The following is a 17,223-nucleotide window of genomic DNA, read 5'->3' as shown; positions in this document are numbered from 1 at the left end:
CCCCACACTCCAGGTAGGCACATCAATGCTAACCACAAATCCTTGTTGCCTTCCTCCAGGAGTTTGATGATGCATACCAGGGGGTGGGCCAGGCGGTTGGCTCCGCCCACCGAGGAGCTCACAACTCTGGAGGCGGGAAAACCAGGCAGATTAGCCCAGGCAGGGCAAGAGTGAACAACAGAGTCTAGCTCAGGGAGGAGCAGGAGTGAGGAGCTAAGTGAGAAAGTGAACAGCTAAGTGAAAGTGAAGGAAGAAAAGCAGTAAAGAAAGAAAGCCTGAAGGTCCAGCTTTGTGTAGGGCCAGATCAACAAGGTCAGCGACGGCGGTGACTGTCTGGAGGGGGACCGTTTGGAAGTTCCTGGAAGGACCCCGTTGGCTGTGTGCCCGGTGGTCTGGAGCAGTGTTCCGAAGGACAGTCAGCACCAGGGCAGGGGCCTCTCGGACCCCGGCAAGGCTAGGAGTCGCCAAATTTGCCGAATCCGTCAGTGACGGGGACGCAGATCCCCCAGCAATCAAGTCCCGATTGAAGGCAACAGCCCAACCTGAACCGGGGAGACACCGCCACCGCCAGGGCACCAGTTTCCCCAGGGCCAGCGCCTGCGGGCAAAGTGTAGAGCTCCTCCGGCCCAGATTGCAGTCGGGGAGCGGGTAACCGGAGGGAATCCACCGCTACCACAAGTCAACCATAGGTGCAAGGAAGAGGGACATCACCATCACCTACCGGGAGTGCAGGTGCAGCCGTCTGTGGGACCGTCCTACCAGCCGTTTGGTTTACCGTACAAACTGTGTCCGTGTCTCAGGCTGAGTGAGTACCACAGTGCCGCAAGGCACAGCGCTGCCCCCGCGTCCCTGCGCCCATCAGGCCCCGCACCTACCTCTCCATCACCGGGCCCCGGGATCACCAACCCCTACCCACGGAGGGGCAACACAACAACTGGCTGCTCCGCATCACCATCCCCGGGATCCCCATATTGAGCAGCGGTGGTGAAATCACCACGACCGTGGGTGGCGTCACGAACTATAACAATCCCCACACCCAACCACAAAACCCCCCTTTCACTCACGGGCGAGGAGTGTCGCTCGGGAAACCCCGGGATCCGGCCCACAGCTCGAGCCACCACTGAGCAGCTGCCGGACCCGAGCAGAAGGGGTGAGCGCGGTGTGCTGACACCCTCCTCCCCGCCCGCGACATCAGGACCATCTGATATAGTGGCTGCCAATAGCTCTGAGTATATGTGGCCACAAGACCCCATAGCAGCTGTAATACATACCCCCTGCACTTGGGAGGCGTCGGTAGCCAGTCTTGTCGTTAAAGCACCAGTGCTATTCTTCTTGTCATCAAACCAACCCATTTCCTGAAAAACAAAAGACGACATGAAAAAATCCACTTCAAGAAACCTCTATTAATAAACTGCAGTCACCAGACCTTAGCCTGAACACAGACTGCTGCCCCCTTTTAATTTGGGGGTTCTCCCATCGCCATAAAGTCACTTAATAAAATCACTTAGCTAGGTCCTTGAGAAATATGTTGGCTCCTCTTATAGAGGAAGGGTAAATTGACCATTGGATAAGATGAAGTATTTTTTAATGTAATACCCTTCCCAGCCAGTGGGGGCAGCATTGTGGAAGTTATTACATATATCGCGGTTCAGCGCCACCATTTGTCCGTCATGACGGAAAGGCTTTTTCTGCCTTATACGACCCTTTTCCATATGTCCTGGGGGGTGTCAACCATTAAAACAATAAATGCAATAAATAATCATACCTGTCTTAACATCGCTTTAAAGGTATATAGCCTGAGTCTGGTAGTAAGAATTTCTCCGGCTTTTCCAAATGTGAACCCCTGTAAAATTAGGAACAGAAAGTATTAGGGAATGATCAGAAAATGTATCTCAGCAGAAGGCCAAGATTACAAAAACAAGGCTACTTTAATCTGTAAACAGCGCCACACCAGTCCAAAGGTTGTGTCTGGTAATGCAGCTCATCACTATTAAAATTAAAGCAGTTTTCCACTACTTTTTCACCCCCTTACCATATATCATAGCTGTAAACAATATATTTTGTAATATACATGTATGGGATGTATAGCCTATATGAGCGCATCTTAACAGGGATCACATAGTACTGTATTATTAAGCAGATTCTTCTTTTCTCCTCTGTTATGTCTCATACTTCCTTTTCCAGCAAAGAAATCAGATAAAACAAAAGGAAGTTGTCACTGAACTCCTGATAGTCAGTGTGGACGTTTTTGTAAGAAACACAATTAGTCTGCCTCACTGTCTCACCAAGCTAAGCTAATAGTTTCATTCTGCAATAACAGCAGGGCCTGACACCTAGTGAAGTGCTGCAATCTGCATTTCAAAAGCAAAGGGTTTAAGTAATCCAATAACTGACATGGACAGCTGAAAAGTGCTGAAATTTGCAGAACAAACACAGCGACAGGGCTGTACTGGCCATCTGGCAATTGCTAAATGGGCTGGTACCTACCCTGGGCTGCTCTGACAGTTGGTATCTCCCAATATCTTCAGCAGCACAGGGTGGAGAATGGAGGGGGCGAGTTAAGTGCTGGCAAACAGGCTGCAGCAATGCATGATGGATATTGTACATAGCAAGACTGGGGAGGGGAAAAGATCGATGTAAACATCAGAGCTACTGCTGGGAGACACCAACTGATGCTATGTGCATGATGAAAGGTTTATATCACTAGAATAAGGGGTACTTTGCACGCTGCGACATCGCTCCTGCAATATCGGCGGGGTCAAATCGAAAGTGACGCACATCCGGCGTCGGTAACGACATCGCAACGTGTAAAGCCTAGATGCGCCGATAAACGATCGCAAAAGCGTTGAAAATCGGTGATCTGTGTAGTGTCGGTCATTTTCATAATGTCGCACCAATAGGAGATACGATGTTGTTCCTCGTTCCTGCGGCAGCACACATCGCTGTGTATGAAGCCGCAGGAGCGAGGAACATCTCCTTACCTGCCTCCAGCGGCTATGCGGAAGAAAGTAGGTGGGCGGGATGTTTACGTCCCGCTCATCTCCGCCCCTCCGCTTCTATTGGCCGCCTGCCGTGTGACGTCGCTGTGACGCCGCACGACACACCCCCTTAGGAAGGAGGCGGGTCGCCGGCCAGAGCGACGTCGCAGGGCAGGTAAGTGCGTGTGAAGCTGCCGTAGTGATAATGTTCGCTACAACAGCTATCACAAGATATTGCATGTGCGACGGGGGCGGGTACTATCGCGCTCGGCATCGCTATCAATGTCGCAACGTGCAAAGTACCCCTAAGAGTATGGATGCATATAGTGGCACATAATAGTGTTGAGGATAAGTAAAACTAACACACATATTTATGCATGTCTTTGTTATTTTTTACTAACACGTATATATGTATATTGCATATTTAGTGTATTTTCCTTAACACAGTATATATCAGTATATGTAATTTGAAGATGGTTGCCACATCCTGTCTACACCCGAGGATGAACAAAGAAAATTCCTAGGGCTTGGACTGACCAATCAAGAAGAGGATATGCAGATTTCTATACGTCTTGAAGCCCCGACCTACGATACTTGATTGGACTAAACTTTTGTTTACACCCCTTTACTTCTTAGCCCTAGAAGCTTTGTCTAAGAATAAAGTTTTCAGTTTTGCCCAGCGTCTGTCGTGAGAGAGAAAGTCATAATTGATTCAACTAATTGTCATTCTTTCTCGCTGTGCACACACGACAATATAATTTGAAACAGGAGTCAGTTCCAGAGGGATCATTTAGGTCCCGTCCTTAACAATAGCTTGATTGATGAATAAAAACTTAAATTAGTCAGGGTAGTGGATAACTTCTTTAATGAGGCTCAGATTTATTACCTCTTATAACCTGTGTGGTGCTGTTTTTGGAAGAAAGTGGCCCTGTTTTCTAATCCGCTAAATTCAGTAAGGAGTTTTGCAGGACTGTGCATTTTTGCAGGCAGTGCCATCAGCAGTGACTAGGACTGTGACAGGGAACCGAAATAATCAGTTTCCTGACACTAAAAGTATGGAATACAAATTTAGTATTGAATGTTGCGTTCTTGTATACAAAAGTGCCCGCTCGACACTCACAATTTCCCATGACCGTTAGTTGTTGATACGTTAAAATTGTGTAGAGGGAATGACACCAAAAGAATAAAACAATCACAGCCTGCCATTTATTTCCATGGCAGAATTAACAGTCACAAATCCAATTTTCCAATGTAAATGGGGCTGTAAAAACTCCACTCACATCCATGGGGCGAGGTTGTTCCATGGATCGAGGCTTGGAATCCACAACAAAATTTGAACACACTTTTAGGGCGGCTTTGCACGTTGCGACATTGCACGTGCGATGTCGATGGGGTCAAATCGAAAGTGACGCACATCCGGCATCGCAGTCGATATCGCAACGTGTAAAACCTTTTTGATACGATGAACGAGCGCAAAAGCGTCGTTATCGTATCATCGCTGCAGCCTCCGACATTTCCATAATGCCGGTGCAGCGACAGGTGCGATGTTGTTCCTCGCTCCTGCGGCAGCACACATCGCTGTGTGTGAAGCCGCAGGAGCGAGGAACTTAACCTTACCTGCCGCCGGCTGCAATGAGAAGGATGGAGGTGGGCGGGATGTTTACATCCTGCTCATCTCCGCCCCTCCACTTCAATTAGCCGCCTGCCGTGTGACGTCGCTGTGACGCCGCACGACCCGCCCCCTTGGGAAGGAGGCGGGTCACCGGCCAGAGGGACGTCGCACGGCAGGTATGTGCGTTTGAAACTGCCGTAGCGATAATAATCGCTACGGCAGCTTTCACTAGATATTGTACGTGCGACGGGGGCGGGGACTATCGCTGCAGCATCGGTAACACATTGTTACTGATGTCGCAGCGTGCAAAGCCCGCCTTAGACTATGTGCACACAATACGTTCTTTTTCACAAAAATCGAGGCAAAAACTATTACTGTGTTTTTGGAAAAATGATGTAAAAATGCATCAGGAATGCATCATATGAACATACAATTAGAGAGGGAATTACTGGGGTAAATATTTATTGAGCAAATGACCTTAAAGGGTTTGTCTCATTCTTATTCTCCTGGCTTCCTGCGTGCTGGGGTCGGTTCGCTCCTGATTTACCAACAGTTTGCGCCAGTCTAATCTGATCTGTGCACTCTCCGATGGTACAAGCAAAGGCAGCTTTGTGTCGCGTGTAACAGACAGTCATGTGGTTTCTGGTCATAGAAGGTCACGGCGTTTCGCTGCACAGAATGCTCCCTGACTTTCCATAGTTCCTGCTGTCAGTATTCATTGGTATAGGTAGTTTTCCTGCTGGATTCATCTCTTTCCCTCCCTTTTGGACCCAGCAGGAGCTCGCCTTCCACCCAGCTGCCAATCATCAGTATTCTCTTGGTGCTTAAATACCCCTTCATTGGACTGCTGCTGGGGATATTATTCAGTTCATTGAAGCTTTGGTTGCAAGCAAATGGCTTGTACTCCTCTGTGGTATCATTGCTGAAAACTTTGCTGAACTCCTACCGGTGACATCTGCGGATAAGTAGTTCATGCATTTTCCCCTGTATGTCTTCCTTGTGTTGTCTATAATGTTTAGTGGGGTTGATGAAGAGCTCATCCCACCAGTTCCCTATTTAGGGCCCAACACTAGGGAAACCTAGGGTCACGTAACCGACTCGGCGCATAGGTGCAAAACCTATCTAGGGTGGTGAGGGACCAGCAGTAGGTTTGGTCAGGGGTCACCATCTTCTCCTTCCCTAGACACAAGGTTTCCCTTCCCTTTCTCCATACTCTTGGTGCTTCCCCATACTTGGCATGACACTTTGCTTTTGCAGAATTTGGAAGAGTGCAGCGGCAGCGCTGTTATTGTTTACTGCTCGTTGTCCAGGAAACCGGCCACTTCTGTAAGACTTCAAAGGTGGCCGGTAACCTAAGCAACGAGCTGTAAACAATAACATGAAAATTCCGTCAATTCTTGAGAATAGAGAGGATTTTTAGGTAACTGCAAAGTTTCTTGTTTTTACAAACATGTGGCAATTTTACACTCTTAAGATGAGGAGACAACTTCTAAATGTTAAGTGATATGACACTGCTCAAACATAAATACCTGCAGGAAAAATGTCACAAAAGAGATGCCTCCCAGCCCCAGAAAAATCAAACAGTACATGTTACTTTTGGATCTGACCTCACCATCTTCCCCGGCAAATACCTACAAATTAAGAAAATAATCATTACTATGTGCTCTGTGCACAATGAAGAATGAAAAACACAATAGACAAGCAATGACATTCCCATTGCTCCGTATATACAGGGCAGATTAATAAGAAATGACTAATGTAGAATTCACAACTGAACGTGAAACATTAAAATTTGTAATATTTCCTTTTGGTGGAAGTTGATATCTTCCTCCCTTACCAAAAGCATGGAGATTCTCTTAAAAATATTCAGAAACCTTACCAGTTTCTATGAAAAAATAAATCAACCTCCTGGAACTGAAGGAAGATGAAGGAGGGGTGGGGGGAGGAGGGGGATGATACTGCAGAATTTCATTCTCAGTCTCAGAAGTAGAAAGGGGCAACACATGTAATCGAATTGGTCCACTATTTTGTAACTAAAGGTGTTAAGTATTTTTTGGGTTCGATTTGATGCAATAAAAGACATGGGACAAACACAAGTAAACTGCAATGTCCTGAGCTGCAAGTATTTACTTACCGCTATAATCTTTGAGAATATAATGGCGAAGGCTGGCTGTGTGGCACCGTTAATAGCGGCACAAATGATCCCAACCACAAAGTACGGCCATTCTGGTTTATTTAACTTCATGACTTTCAGGAAAGAGACTGGTGGAACTTTATCAACCTGAAATATACATTTCCAAATTTATAACTAGGGAAGGGAAGGGATCAATAATTACTAAAACCCCGTTGTTTATCGGGAGGCACATATCGGTGGGGAGCTGAAAAATTACCATGGTAGATGGATTCCTGCTGAAAGCCCCATTGTTTCCATTTTAGTCCTCCTATCAGTATATTTTTCAGGGGACTAAAGAAAATGGGACTGAATGTAAAAATTTGAAAAAAATGTTTTTAATAATATACAGTATGTGTATATATATATATATATATATATATATAGTACAGACCATAAGTTTGGACACACCTTCTCATCTCTAGAACAACTGTTAAGAGGAGACTTTGTGCAGCCGACCTTCATGGTAAAATAGCTGCTAGGAAACCACTGCTAAGGACAGGCAACAAGCAGAAGAGACTTATTTGGGCTAAAGAACACAAGGAATGGACATTAGACCAGTGGAAATCTGTGCTTTGGGCTGATGAGTCCAAATTTGAGATCTTTGGATCCAACCACCGTGTCTTTGTAGAAAAGGTGCACGGATGGACTCTACATGGCTGGTTCCCACCGTGAAGCATGGAGGAGGAGGTGTGATGGTGTGGGGGTGCTTTGCTGGTGACACTGTTGGGGATTTATTCAAGATTGAAGGCATACAGAACCAGCATGCCTACGACAGCATCTTGCAGCGGCGTGCTATTCCATCCGGTTTGCGTTTAGTTGGACTATTATTTATTTTTCAACACGAAATTACCCCAAACACACCTCCAGGCTATGTAAGGGCTATTTGACTAAGAAGGAGAGTGATGAGGAGCTACGCCAGATGACCTGGTCTCCACAGTCACCAGACCTGAACCCAATTGAGATGGTTTGGGGTGAGCTGGGCCGCAGAATGAAGGCAAAAGGGCCAACAAGTGCTAAGCATCTCTGGGAACTCCTTCAAGACTGTTGGAAAACCATTTCCGGTGACTACCTCTTGAAGCTCATCAAGAGACTGCCAAGAGTGTGCAAAGCAGTAATCAAAGCGAAAGGTGGCTACTTTGAAGAACCTAGAATATAAGACATATTTTCAGTTGTTTCACACTTTTTTAAGTATTTCATTTCACATGTTTTACTTCATAGTTTTGATGCCTTGAATGTGAATCTACAATTTTCAGAGTCCTGAAAATAAAGAAAATTCTTTGAATGAGAAGGTGTGTCCAAACTTTTGGTCTGTACTGTATATAAAATAAAGGCAGCACAGTGGCTCAGTCCTTAGGACAACTGCAGGGGTCCTGGGATCAAATCCCACCAAGGACAACATCTGCAAGGGGTTTGTATGTTCTCCCCGTCTTTGCCTGGGTTTCCTCCCACACTCCAAAGACATAGTGATAGGGAACTTAGATTGTGAGCCCCAATGTGGACCATGATGATATCTGTAAAAAGCTGTGGAATTTATGACGGTATATAAGCGAGTAATATAAATGTTTAAGTCAACCCGATTTTAAAGCTCAAAAATTAAAAGAAGGGAATTTTGTTTACTTACCGTAAATTCCTTTTCTTCTAGCTCCAATTGGGAGACCCAGACAGTGGGTGTATAGCTACTGCCTCTGGAGGCCGCACAAAGAACTACACTTAAAAGTGTAAGGCCCCTCCCCTTCTGGCTATACACCCTCCCGTAGGAGTACGGATTCCTCAGTTTTAGTACCAAAGCAAGAAGGAGGAAAGCCAATAACAGTTTCAAAAACAAATTCAATCCGATAACAAGATCGGAGAACTTAAGAAACAACATGAACAACATGTGCACCCGAAAAACGAAACCCTAAGAACAAATAGGGCGGGTGCTGGGTCTCCCAATTGGAGCTAGAAGAAAAGGAATTTACGGTAAGTAAACAAAATTCCCTTCTTCTTTTTCGCTCCTAATTGGGAGACCCAGACAGTGGGACGTCCAAAAGCAGTCCCTGGGTGGGTAAAAAGATACCACATGAACGGGCTGTCAGACAGCCTCTTCCTACAGGTGGGCCACCGCCGCCTGAAGGACCTGTCTACCTAGGCTGGCATCTGCCGAAGCGTAGGTATGCACTTGATAGTGTTTGGTAAACGTGTGCAGACTCGACCAGGTAGCCGCCTGGCACACTTGCTGAGCCGTAGCCTGATGCCGCAATGCCCAGGACGCACCCACGGCTCTGGTAGAATGGGCCTTCAGTCCAGATGGAATCGGAAGCCCAGCAGAACGGTATGTGTGAAGAATTGGTTCCTTGATCCACCGCGCCAGGGTGGATTTGGAAGCTTGCGATCCCTTATGCTGACCAGCGACTAGGACAAAGAGCGCATCAGAACGGCGTAGAGACGCCGTGCGAGAAATGTAAATCCTGAGTGCTCTCACCAGGTCCAACAGATGTAAACCCTTTTCAAATTGGTGAACTGGATGCGGACACAAAGATGGCAAAGTGATATCCTGATTGAGATGAAAGGAAGAAACCACCTTGGGAGAAAACTCTGGAATTGGACGCAGTACTACCTTGTCTTGGTGAAACACCAGGAAGGGAGATTTGCAAGATAACGCCGCTAGCTCGGACACTCTTCGAAGAGACGTGACCGCCACAAGAAAAACTACCTTTTGTGAAAGCCGAGAAAGGGGAACCTCTTTCAAAGGCTCGAAAGGCGGCTTCTGGAGAGCAATGAGAACCTTGTTCAGATCCCAGGGTTCCAATGGCCGTCTGTAAGGAGGAACGATATGACAAACTCCTTGGAGAAACGTGCGTACTTTAGAAAGCCGTGCCAAGCGCTTCTGAAAGAATACGGATAGCGCGGAGACTTGACCCTTAAGAGAGCTAAGCGACAAACCTTTTTCCAACCCAGACTGCAGGAAGGAAAGAAAAATTGGCAATGCAAATGGCCAGGGAGAAAACCCTTGAGCCAAGCACCACGCTAAGAATATCTTCCACGTCCTGTGATAGATCTTAGCTGAGGATGGTTTTCTAGCCTGTCTCATTGTGGCAACAACTTCATGAGATAAACCTGAGGCCGCTAGGATCCAGGACTCAATGGCCACACAGTCAGGTTCAGGGCCGCAGAATTCAGATGGAAAAACGGCCCTTGAGACAGCAAATCTGGACGGTCTGGTAGTGTCCACGGTTGGCCTACCGTGAGATGCCACAGATCCGGGTACCACGACCTTCTTGGCCAATCTGGAGCGACGAGTATGGCTCGATGGCAGTCGGACTTGATTTTCCGGAGAACTCTGGGTAACAATGCTAGAGGTGGGAACACATAGGGGAGTCGGAATTGCGACCAATCCTGAACCAAGGCGTCTGCCGCCAGCGCTCGGTGATCGTGAGACCGTGCCATGAAAACTGGGACCTTGTTGTTGTGCCGTGACGCCATCAGATCGACGTCCGGCGTCCCCCAGCGGCAACAGATCTGCTGAAACACGTCCGGGTGAAGGGACCATTCTCCTGCGTCCATGCCCTGGCGACTGAGAAAGTCTGCTTCCCAGTTTTCCACGCCTGGGATGTGAACTGCGGATATGGTGGACGCTCTGCTTTCCACCCACGTCAAAATCCGCTGGACTTCTTGAAAAGCTTGGCGACTGCGTGTTCCCCCTTGGTGGTTGATGTACGCCACCGCCGTGGAATTGTCCGACTGAATCCGAATCTGCCTGCCTTCCAGCCATTGTTGGAAGGCTTGCAGGGCAAGATAGATTGCTCTGATTTCCAGAACATTGATCTGCAGGGTGGACTCTTCCTGAGTCCACGTCCCCTGAGCCCTGTGGTGGAGAAACACCGCTCCCCACCCTGATAGGCTCGCATCCGTCGTGACCACTGCCCAGGACGGGGGAAGGAACGACTTTCCCTGTGACAATGAGGTGGGGAGAAGCCACCAACGCAGAGAGTCCTTGGCAGTCTGAGAGAGGGAGACAGTCCTGTCGAGGGACGTCGATTTCCCATCCCATTGGCGTAGAATGTCCCATTGTAGAGGGCGCAGATGAAACTGCGCGAACGGGACTGCCTCCATTGCTGCTACCATCTTTCCTAGGAAATGCATGAGGCGCCTCAGTGAGTGCGACTGGCTCTGAAGGAGAGATTGCACTCCAGTCCGTAGCGAGCACTGCTTGTCCAGTGGAAGCTTCACTATCGCTGAGAGAGTATGAAACTCCATGCCAAGATAAGTCAGAGATTGGGTCGGGGTTAGATGAGACTTTGGAAAGTTGATAATCCACCCGAAACTCTGGAGAGTGTCTAGTGCCACCTTCAGACTGTGTTGGCATGCCTCTTGAGAGGGTGCCTTTATAAGCAGGTCGTCTAGATACGGGATGACCGAGTGACCCTGCGAGTGCAGAACAGCTACTACTGCTGCCATGACTTTGGTGAAGACCCGGGGGGCTGTTGCCAGACCGAAAGGTAACGCTACGAACTGCAGGTGTTCGTCGTGTATGACGAAGCGTAGGAAACGCTGATGCTCTGGTGCAATCGGCACGTGGAGATACGCATCTTTGATATCTATTGATGCTAGAAAATCTCCTTGAGACATTGAGGCTATGACGGAGCGTAGGGATTCCATCCGGAACCTCCTGACTTTTACGTGTCTGTTGAGCAACTTTAGATCCAGGACGGGTCGATACGATCCGTCCTTTTTTGGGACCACAAACAGATTGGAGTAAAAACCGTGACCTTGTTCCTGAAGAGGGACGGAGGTCACCACTCCTTCCGCCTTTAGAGCGGCCACCGCCTGCAACAGAGCATCGGCTCGGTCTGGTGGTGGAGAAGTTCTGAAGAAACGAGTTGGCGGACGAGAACTGAACTCTATCCTGTACCCGTGAGACAGAATATCCCTCACCCAACGGTCTTTGACGCGTGACAGCCAAATGTCGCCAAAGTGGGAAAGCCTCCCACCGACCGCGGGTGTGGGAATCGGAGACTGCAAGTCAGGAGGACGCCGTCTTGGCAACGGTTCCTCCGGCTGTCCTTTTTGGGCGTGACTGAGACCTCCAAGAATCTGAGCGTCTCTGGTCTTTTTGAGTCTTTTTTGACGAGGCGAATTGGGACCTGCCCGGTCCTCGAAAGGACCGATAACCAGACTGACCCTTCCTCTGTTGGGGTTTGTTTTGTCTGTGTTGCGGTAAGGATGAGTCCTTACCCTTGGAGTGTTTGATGATTTCATCCAAACGCTCTCCAAACAATCGGTCACGAGAAAAGAAGGGAATTTTGTTTACTTACCGTAAATTCCTTTTCTTCTAGCTCCAATTGGGAGACCCAGACAATTGGGTGTATAGCTATTGCCTCCGGAGGCCACACAAAGTATTACACTTAAAAGTGTAAGGCCCCTCCCCTTCTGGCTATACACCCCCAGTGGGATCACTGGCTCACCAGTTTTAGTGCCAAAGCAAGAAGGAGGAAAGCCAATAACTGGTTTAAAGACCAATTCAATCCGAGGAAACATCGGAGAACTGAACCATACCACATGAACAACATGTGTACCCGAAAAAACAGAAAAACCCCGAGAAAACAGGGCGGGTGCTGGGTCTCCCAATTGGAGCTAGAAGAAAAGGAATTTACGGTAAGTAAACAAAATTCCCTTCTTCTTTTTCGCTCCTAATTGGGAGACCCAGACAATTGGGACGTCCAAAAGCAGTCCCTGGGTGGGTAAAAGAATACCTCGTGATAGGGCCGTCAAACAGCCCTTTCCTACAGGTGGGCAATCGCCGCCTGAAGGACTTATCTACCTAGGCTGGCGTCTGCCGAAGCGTAGGTATGCACCTGAAAATGCTTGGTAAAAGTATGCCGACTCAATCAGGTAGGTGCCTGACACACCTGCTGAGCCGTAGCCTGGTGCCGTAATGCCCAGGATGCACCCACGGCTCTGGTAGAATGGGCCTTCAGCCTTGAGAGAACCAGAAGCCCAGTAGAACTGTAGGTTTCAAGAATTGGTTCCTCGATCCCCCGAGCCAGGGTGGATTCAGAAGCTTGCGACTGTTTACGCCGACCAGCGACAAGGACAAAGAGTGCATCCGGGTGGCGCAGGAGCGCCATGCGGGAAGTAGAACCTGAGTGCTCTCACCAGAACCAACAGATGCAAATCCTTCTGAAATTGATGGACTGGACGAGGACACAAAGAAGGTGAGGTGATATCCTGATTGATATGAAAGTGGGATACCACCTTAGGGAGAAATTCCGGAATCGGACGCAGAACTACCCTGTCCTGGTGAAGGACCAGGAAGGGAGATTTGTATGAGAGCGTTGCTAGCTCGGAAACTCTCCTAAGAGACGAGACCGTTACTAGAAGGCCACTTCCCGAGAAAAGCGGGAAGGGAGACCTCTTTCAAAGGCTCGAAAGGCGGCATCTGGAGAGCAATTAGAACCTTGTTCAGATCCCAGGGCTCTAACGGCCGCTTGTACGGAGTGCTGAGACGACAAACTCCCCGTAGGAACGTGCGTACCTGAGGAAGTCGTTTCTGAAAAAATACAGATAGCGCTGAGACTTGTCCCTAAAGGGAACTGAGCGACAACCCTTTTTCCAACCTAGATTGCAGGAAGGAAGGAAACATAGACGATGCAACCGGCCAGGGAGAAACACCCTGCGCCGAGCACCGAGATAAGAATATCTTCCACGTCCTGTGGTCAATCTTGGCGGACGTTGGTATGCTAGCCTGTCGCATGGTGGCAACCACGTCCTGAGGTAATCCTGACGACACTAGGTTCCAGGACTCAATGCCACACCATCAGGTTGAGGGCCGTAGAATTCAAATGGAAGAATGGCCCTTGAGACAGCCAGTCTGATTGGTCTGGTAGTGCCCCCGGTTAGCCTACCGTGAGGCACCACAGAACCGGGAACCACAACATCCTCGGCCAATCTGTAGCGACGAGGATGGCGCGGCCGCAGTCGGTCCTGATCTAGCGCAGCACTCTGGGCAACAATGCCAGAGGTGGCACATAAGGTAGCTGGAACTGCGACCAATGCTGAACTAAGGCGTCTGCCGCCAGAGCTCGATGATTGTGAAACCGTGCCATGAAGCTGGCACATTGATGTTGTGCCGTGACGCCATTAGATCGACGTCCGGCCTCTGTCAGCGGCGCCAGATCTCCTGAAACACGTCCGGGTGAAGAGACCATACCCTTTCGGCCACACCCCGGCGACTTAGGAAGTCAGCTTCCTAGTTTTCCACGCCTGGGATGTGAACTGTGGATATGGTGGATGCCGTGTCTTCCACCCACATCAGAACCTGCCGGACTTCCTGGAAGGCTTGCCGGTTGCGCGTTCTTCCTTGGTGGTTGATGTATGCCACCGCTGTGGAGTTGTCCGACTGAAGTCGGATTTGCTTGCTGTCCAGCTGCTGTTGGAAGGTTTGTAGGGCAAGATACACTGCTCTGTGTTCAAGAACATTGATCTGAAGGGTGGACTCTTGCTGAGTCCACGTACCCTGAGCGCTGTGGTGGAGAAAAACTGCTCCCCACCCTGATAGACTCGCGTCTGTCGTAACTATCGCCCAGGATGGGGATAGGAAGGACCTTCTTTTTGACCATGAGGTGGGAAGAAGCCACCACCGTAGAGATTCCTTGGCCGCCTGAGAAAGAAAGACGACTCTGTTGAGGGAGTTCGACTCCCCGTCCCATTGGCGGAGAATGTCACATTGTAGTGGACGCAGATGAAACTGCGCGAAAAGAACTGCCTCCATTGCTACCATCTTACGTAGGAAGTGCATGAGGCGTCTCAATGTGTGCGACTGGTTCTTAAAGAAGAGATTGCAGCCCGTAGTGAATGCTGTTTGTCTAGCGGAAGCTTCACTATCGCTGAGAGAGTATGAAACTCCATGCCTAGATATGTTAGCGATAGGGTCGGGGTCGGATCTGACTTCAAAAAGTTGATGATCCACCCAAAACTCTAGAGAGTCTCCAGCGCAACGTTCGGGCAGTGTCGGCATGTTTCCTAAGAGAGTGCCTTGACAAGTAGATCGTCTAAATATGGGATCACAGAGTGACCCTGAGAGTGCAGGACTGTGACTACTGCTGCCCTGACCTTGGCGAAGACCAGTGGGACTGTCGCTAGCCGGAAGGTAGAGCTACGAACAGAAGGTGTTCGTCTCCTATAACGAAGCGTAGAAACGCTAGTGCTCTGGATCAATCGGCACGTGTGGATAAGCATCCTTGATGCCTAATGATGCTAGGAAATCTCCTTGGGACATTGAGGCGATGACATGGCGGAGGGATTCCATCCGGAACCGCCTGGTGTCCACGAGCTTGCTGAGCAGTTTTAGATCCAGAACGGGACGGAACGGCCCGTTCTTATAGGCACCGCAAATAATTTGGGGTAAAAACCGTGACCTTGTTCCTGAAGAGGAACGGGGGTCATCACTCTTTCTGCCTATAGAGTGCACCCTGTTTGCAGAAGAGCAGCGGCTCGGCCGGGAGGTGGAGAAGTTCTGAAGAATCGAGTTGGAGGACGAGAAGTGAGCTCTATCCTGTACCCGTGAGACAGAATGTCTCACACCCAACGGTCATTGACCTATGGCAGCTAAATATCGCCAAGGCGGGTGAGCCTGCTACCGACCGAGGATGCGGAGAGAGGAGGCCGCAAGTCATGAGGAAGCCGCCTTGGAAGCGGGTTTTCAGACTGTCTCTTTTTTGGGCGTGACTGAGCCCGCCAAGAATCTGAGCTCCTCTGATCCTTTTGAGTCCACATTGGACGAGGAAAAATGGGACCTGCCCGAGCCTCGAAAAGACCGAAACCACGACTGCCTCCTGCTCTGTTGGGGTTTGTTGTGTCCGGGCTGAGGAAAGGATGAATCCTTACCCCTGGACTGTTTAATGGTTACATCCAAACGCTCACCAAACAGTCGGTCAGCAGAAAAAGGCAACTGGTTAAGCAACCTTTTTTGGAAGCAGAATCTGCCTTCCATTCACTTAACGAGCAGACCAGGCTCTGCTTAAAAACACGGAGCAGCGGAGGCTACTGCCGTACGGTTCGCAGAGTCTAGGGCAACCTGAATCGCGTAAGAAACAAATGCAGACATTTGAGAGGTTAAGGATGCCACCTGCGGCACAGATGTACGTGTAACCGTGTCAATCTGTGTAAGACAAGCTGAAATAGCTTGGAGTGCCCCAAGGGTGAGAATGCTGGAGCCAACGGTGCGCCGACAGTCTCATAGATGGATTTAGACCAGAGATCCATCTGTCTGTCAGTGGCATCTTTAAGTGCAGCTCCATCTCCCACTGCAACTATGGATCTAGCTACAAGCCTGGAGATTGGAGGATGCCGCTTGGGACACTGGGTCCAGTCCTTGACCCCGACAGGGGGCAGGGATAACGTGTATCCTAAGCCGTTTGGAGAAGCGTATATCTGGATAAGTGTGGTGTTCCTGGACTGCCTCTCTGAAGGCAGAGTGGTCCAGAAAAATACGTGAAGCTGACTCCTCCACTGGAGGAGCTGGGTGAGAAATAACCAACATTCTATTGATGGACGCTATAAGATTATTCACTATGGCGTCACCATTAGGTGTATCCAGATTGAGAGCGGTCTCAGGATCAGAATCCTGAGCCGCTACTTCCGCCTCATTACACAGAGAGTCCTTCTGCTAGGACCCTGATGAAACCGAGGGCCGCTCATAGTGAGCCCGCTTAGGCTGTCTGGGACTGACGTCTGTGCAGAGCCGTGACTCTGGGATGCGTGTGACATTCCCGGAGCTGTTAGTTGTTCACACTGAGGGGGGCCATGGATCAATGATTCAACAGTGCCCATGTTGTGAGAGACATGTCCGGACTGCTAGGCTTCTAGTATCATAGCCATAGTCTCAGAAAATCTGTCAGTAAATACTGCAGACACCGTCCTCATCCTCTGGCCATTAGCAGAGACTCCGGCTGAGTTGGATATAATGGGGGTCTATGTAACCTGCCGGCCGTATAGCCGTACATGCTGTACCGGCTGCATAGAAAAACATGTGGTTCTGCACCTTTGTTTTACACAGAGAATATGCTGATAACTCCTCCGCACAATCCAGGAGGGTATATACAACGTGCGACCAAACAGTGCAATGTATATAGTACAAGCATATCTATAAGTGCACTTCTGCACTAGTGGGGTTAGCACCACAGGTGCTGCTTAACGCCTGTTGCAGCGATTGTGTGACTATCAGAATGCCAGGGTCTTCCACACTTGTCTCTGTATCGTACAGAAACTGACACTAATGGCTGCCGGCGTCCTTGTAGAGAAGGAAGCCGTGGGCGTGCCTGAGAAAGTGCGGGAATCCGGTTTCACAGTGCACACAGTGAGAGGGGTGGAGTATGCAAAACATACTCCAGCTCTCAGCGCTGCTGTGCTATGCAGCGTCACGCCCCTACCCTGACTGTCAGGCCTGTGGGCGGTAACGAAGGGAGACTAGGCCCAGAAGC

At 49.2% G+C, this 17,223-nt stretch overlaps 1 protein-coding gene across 2 annotated transcripts in view; it reads right to left on the bottom strand.

The window, feature by feature from the left end:
* Window positions 1-17,223, bottom strand: part of ABCB1 (ATP binding cassette subfamily B member 1) — a 149,192-nt gene that overhangs the window by 27,856 nt on the left and 104,113 nt on the right. For both annotated transcript variants that reach the window (XM_075315614.1, XM_075315613.1), the window contains exons 17-20: window positions 6,725-6,871; window positions 6,120-6,221; window positions 1,766-1,843; window positions 1,272-1,355 (exon numbers count right to left, since the gene is read on the bottom strand). In XM_075315614.1, coding sequence (XP_075171729.1) covers window positions 1,272-1,355; window positions 1,766-1,843; window positions 6,120-6,221; window positions 6,725-6,871 — 411 coding nt within the window. The remainder of the gene's footprint in view (window positions 1-1,271; window positions 1,356-1,765; window positions 1,844-6,119; window positions 6,222-6,724; window positions 6,872-17,223) is intronic.

Source organism: Anomaloglossus baeobatrachus, chromosome 6 (genome assembly GCF_048569485.1).
Source record: "Anomaloglossus baeobatrachus isolate aAnoBae1 chromosome 6, aAnoBae1.hap1, whole genome shotgun sequence".
NCBI classification, from domain to species: domain Eukaryota; kingdom Metazoa; phylum Chordata; class Amphibia; order Anura; family Aromobatidae; genus Anomaloglossus; species Anomaloglossus baeobatrachus.
This window is presented reverse-complemented; position numbering and strand designations above follow the sequence as displayed.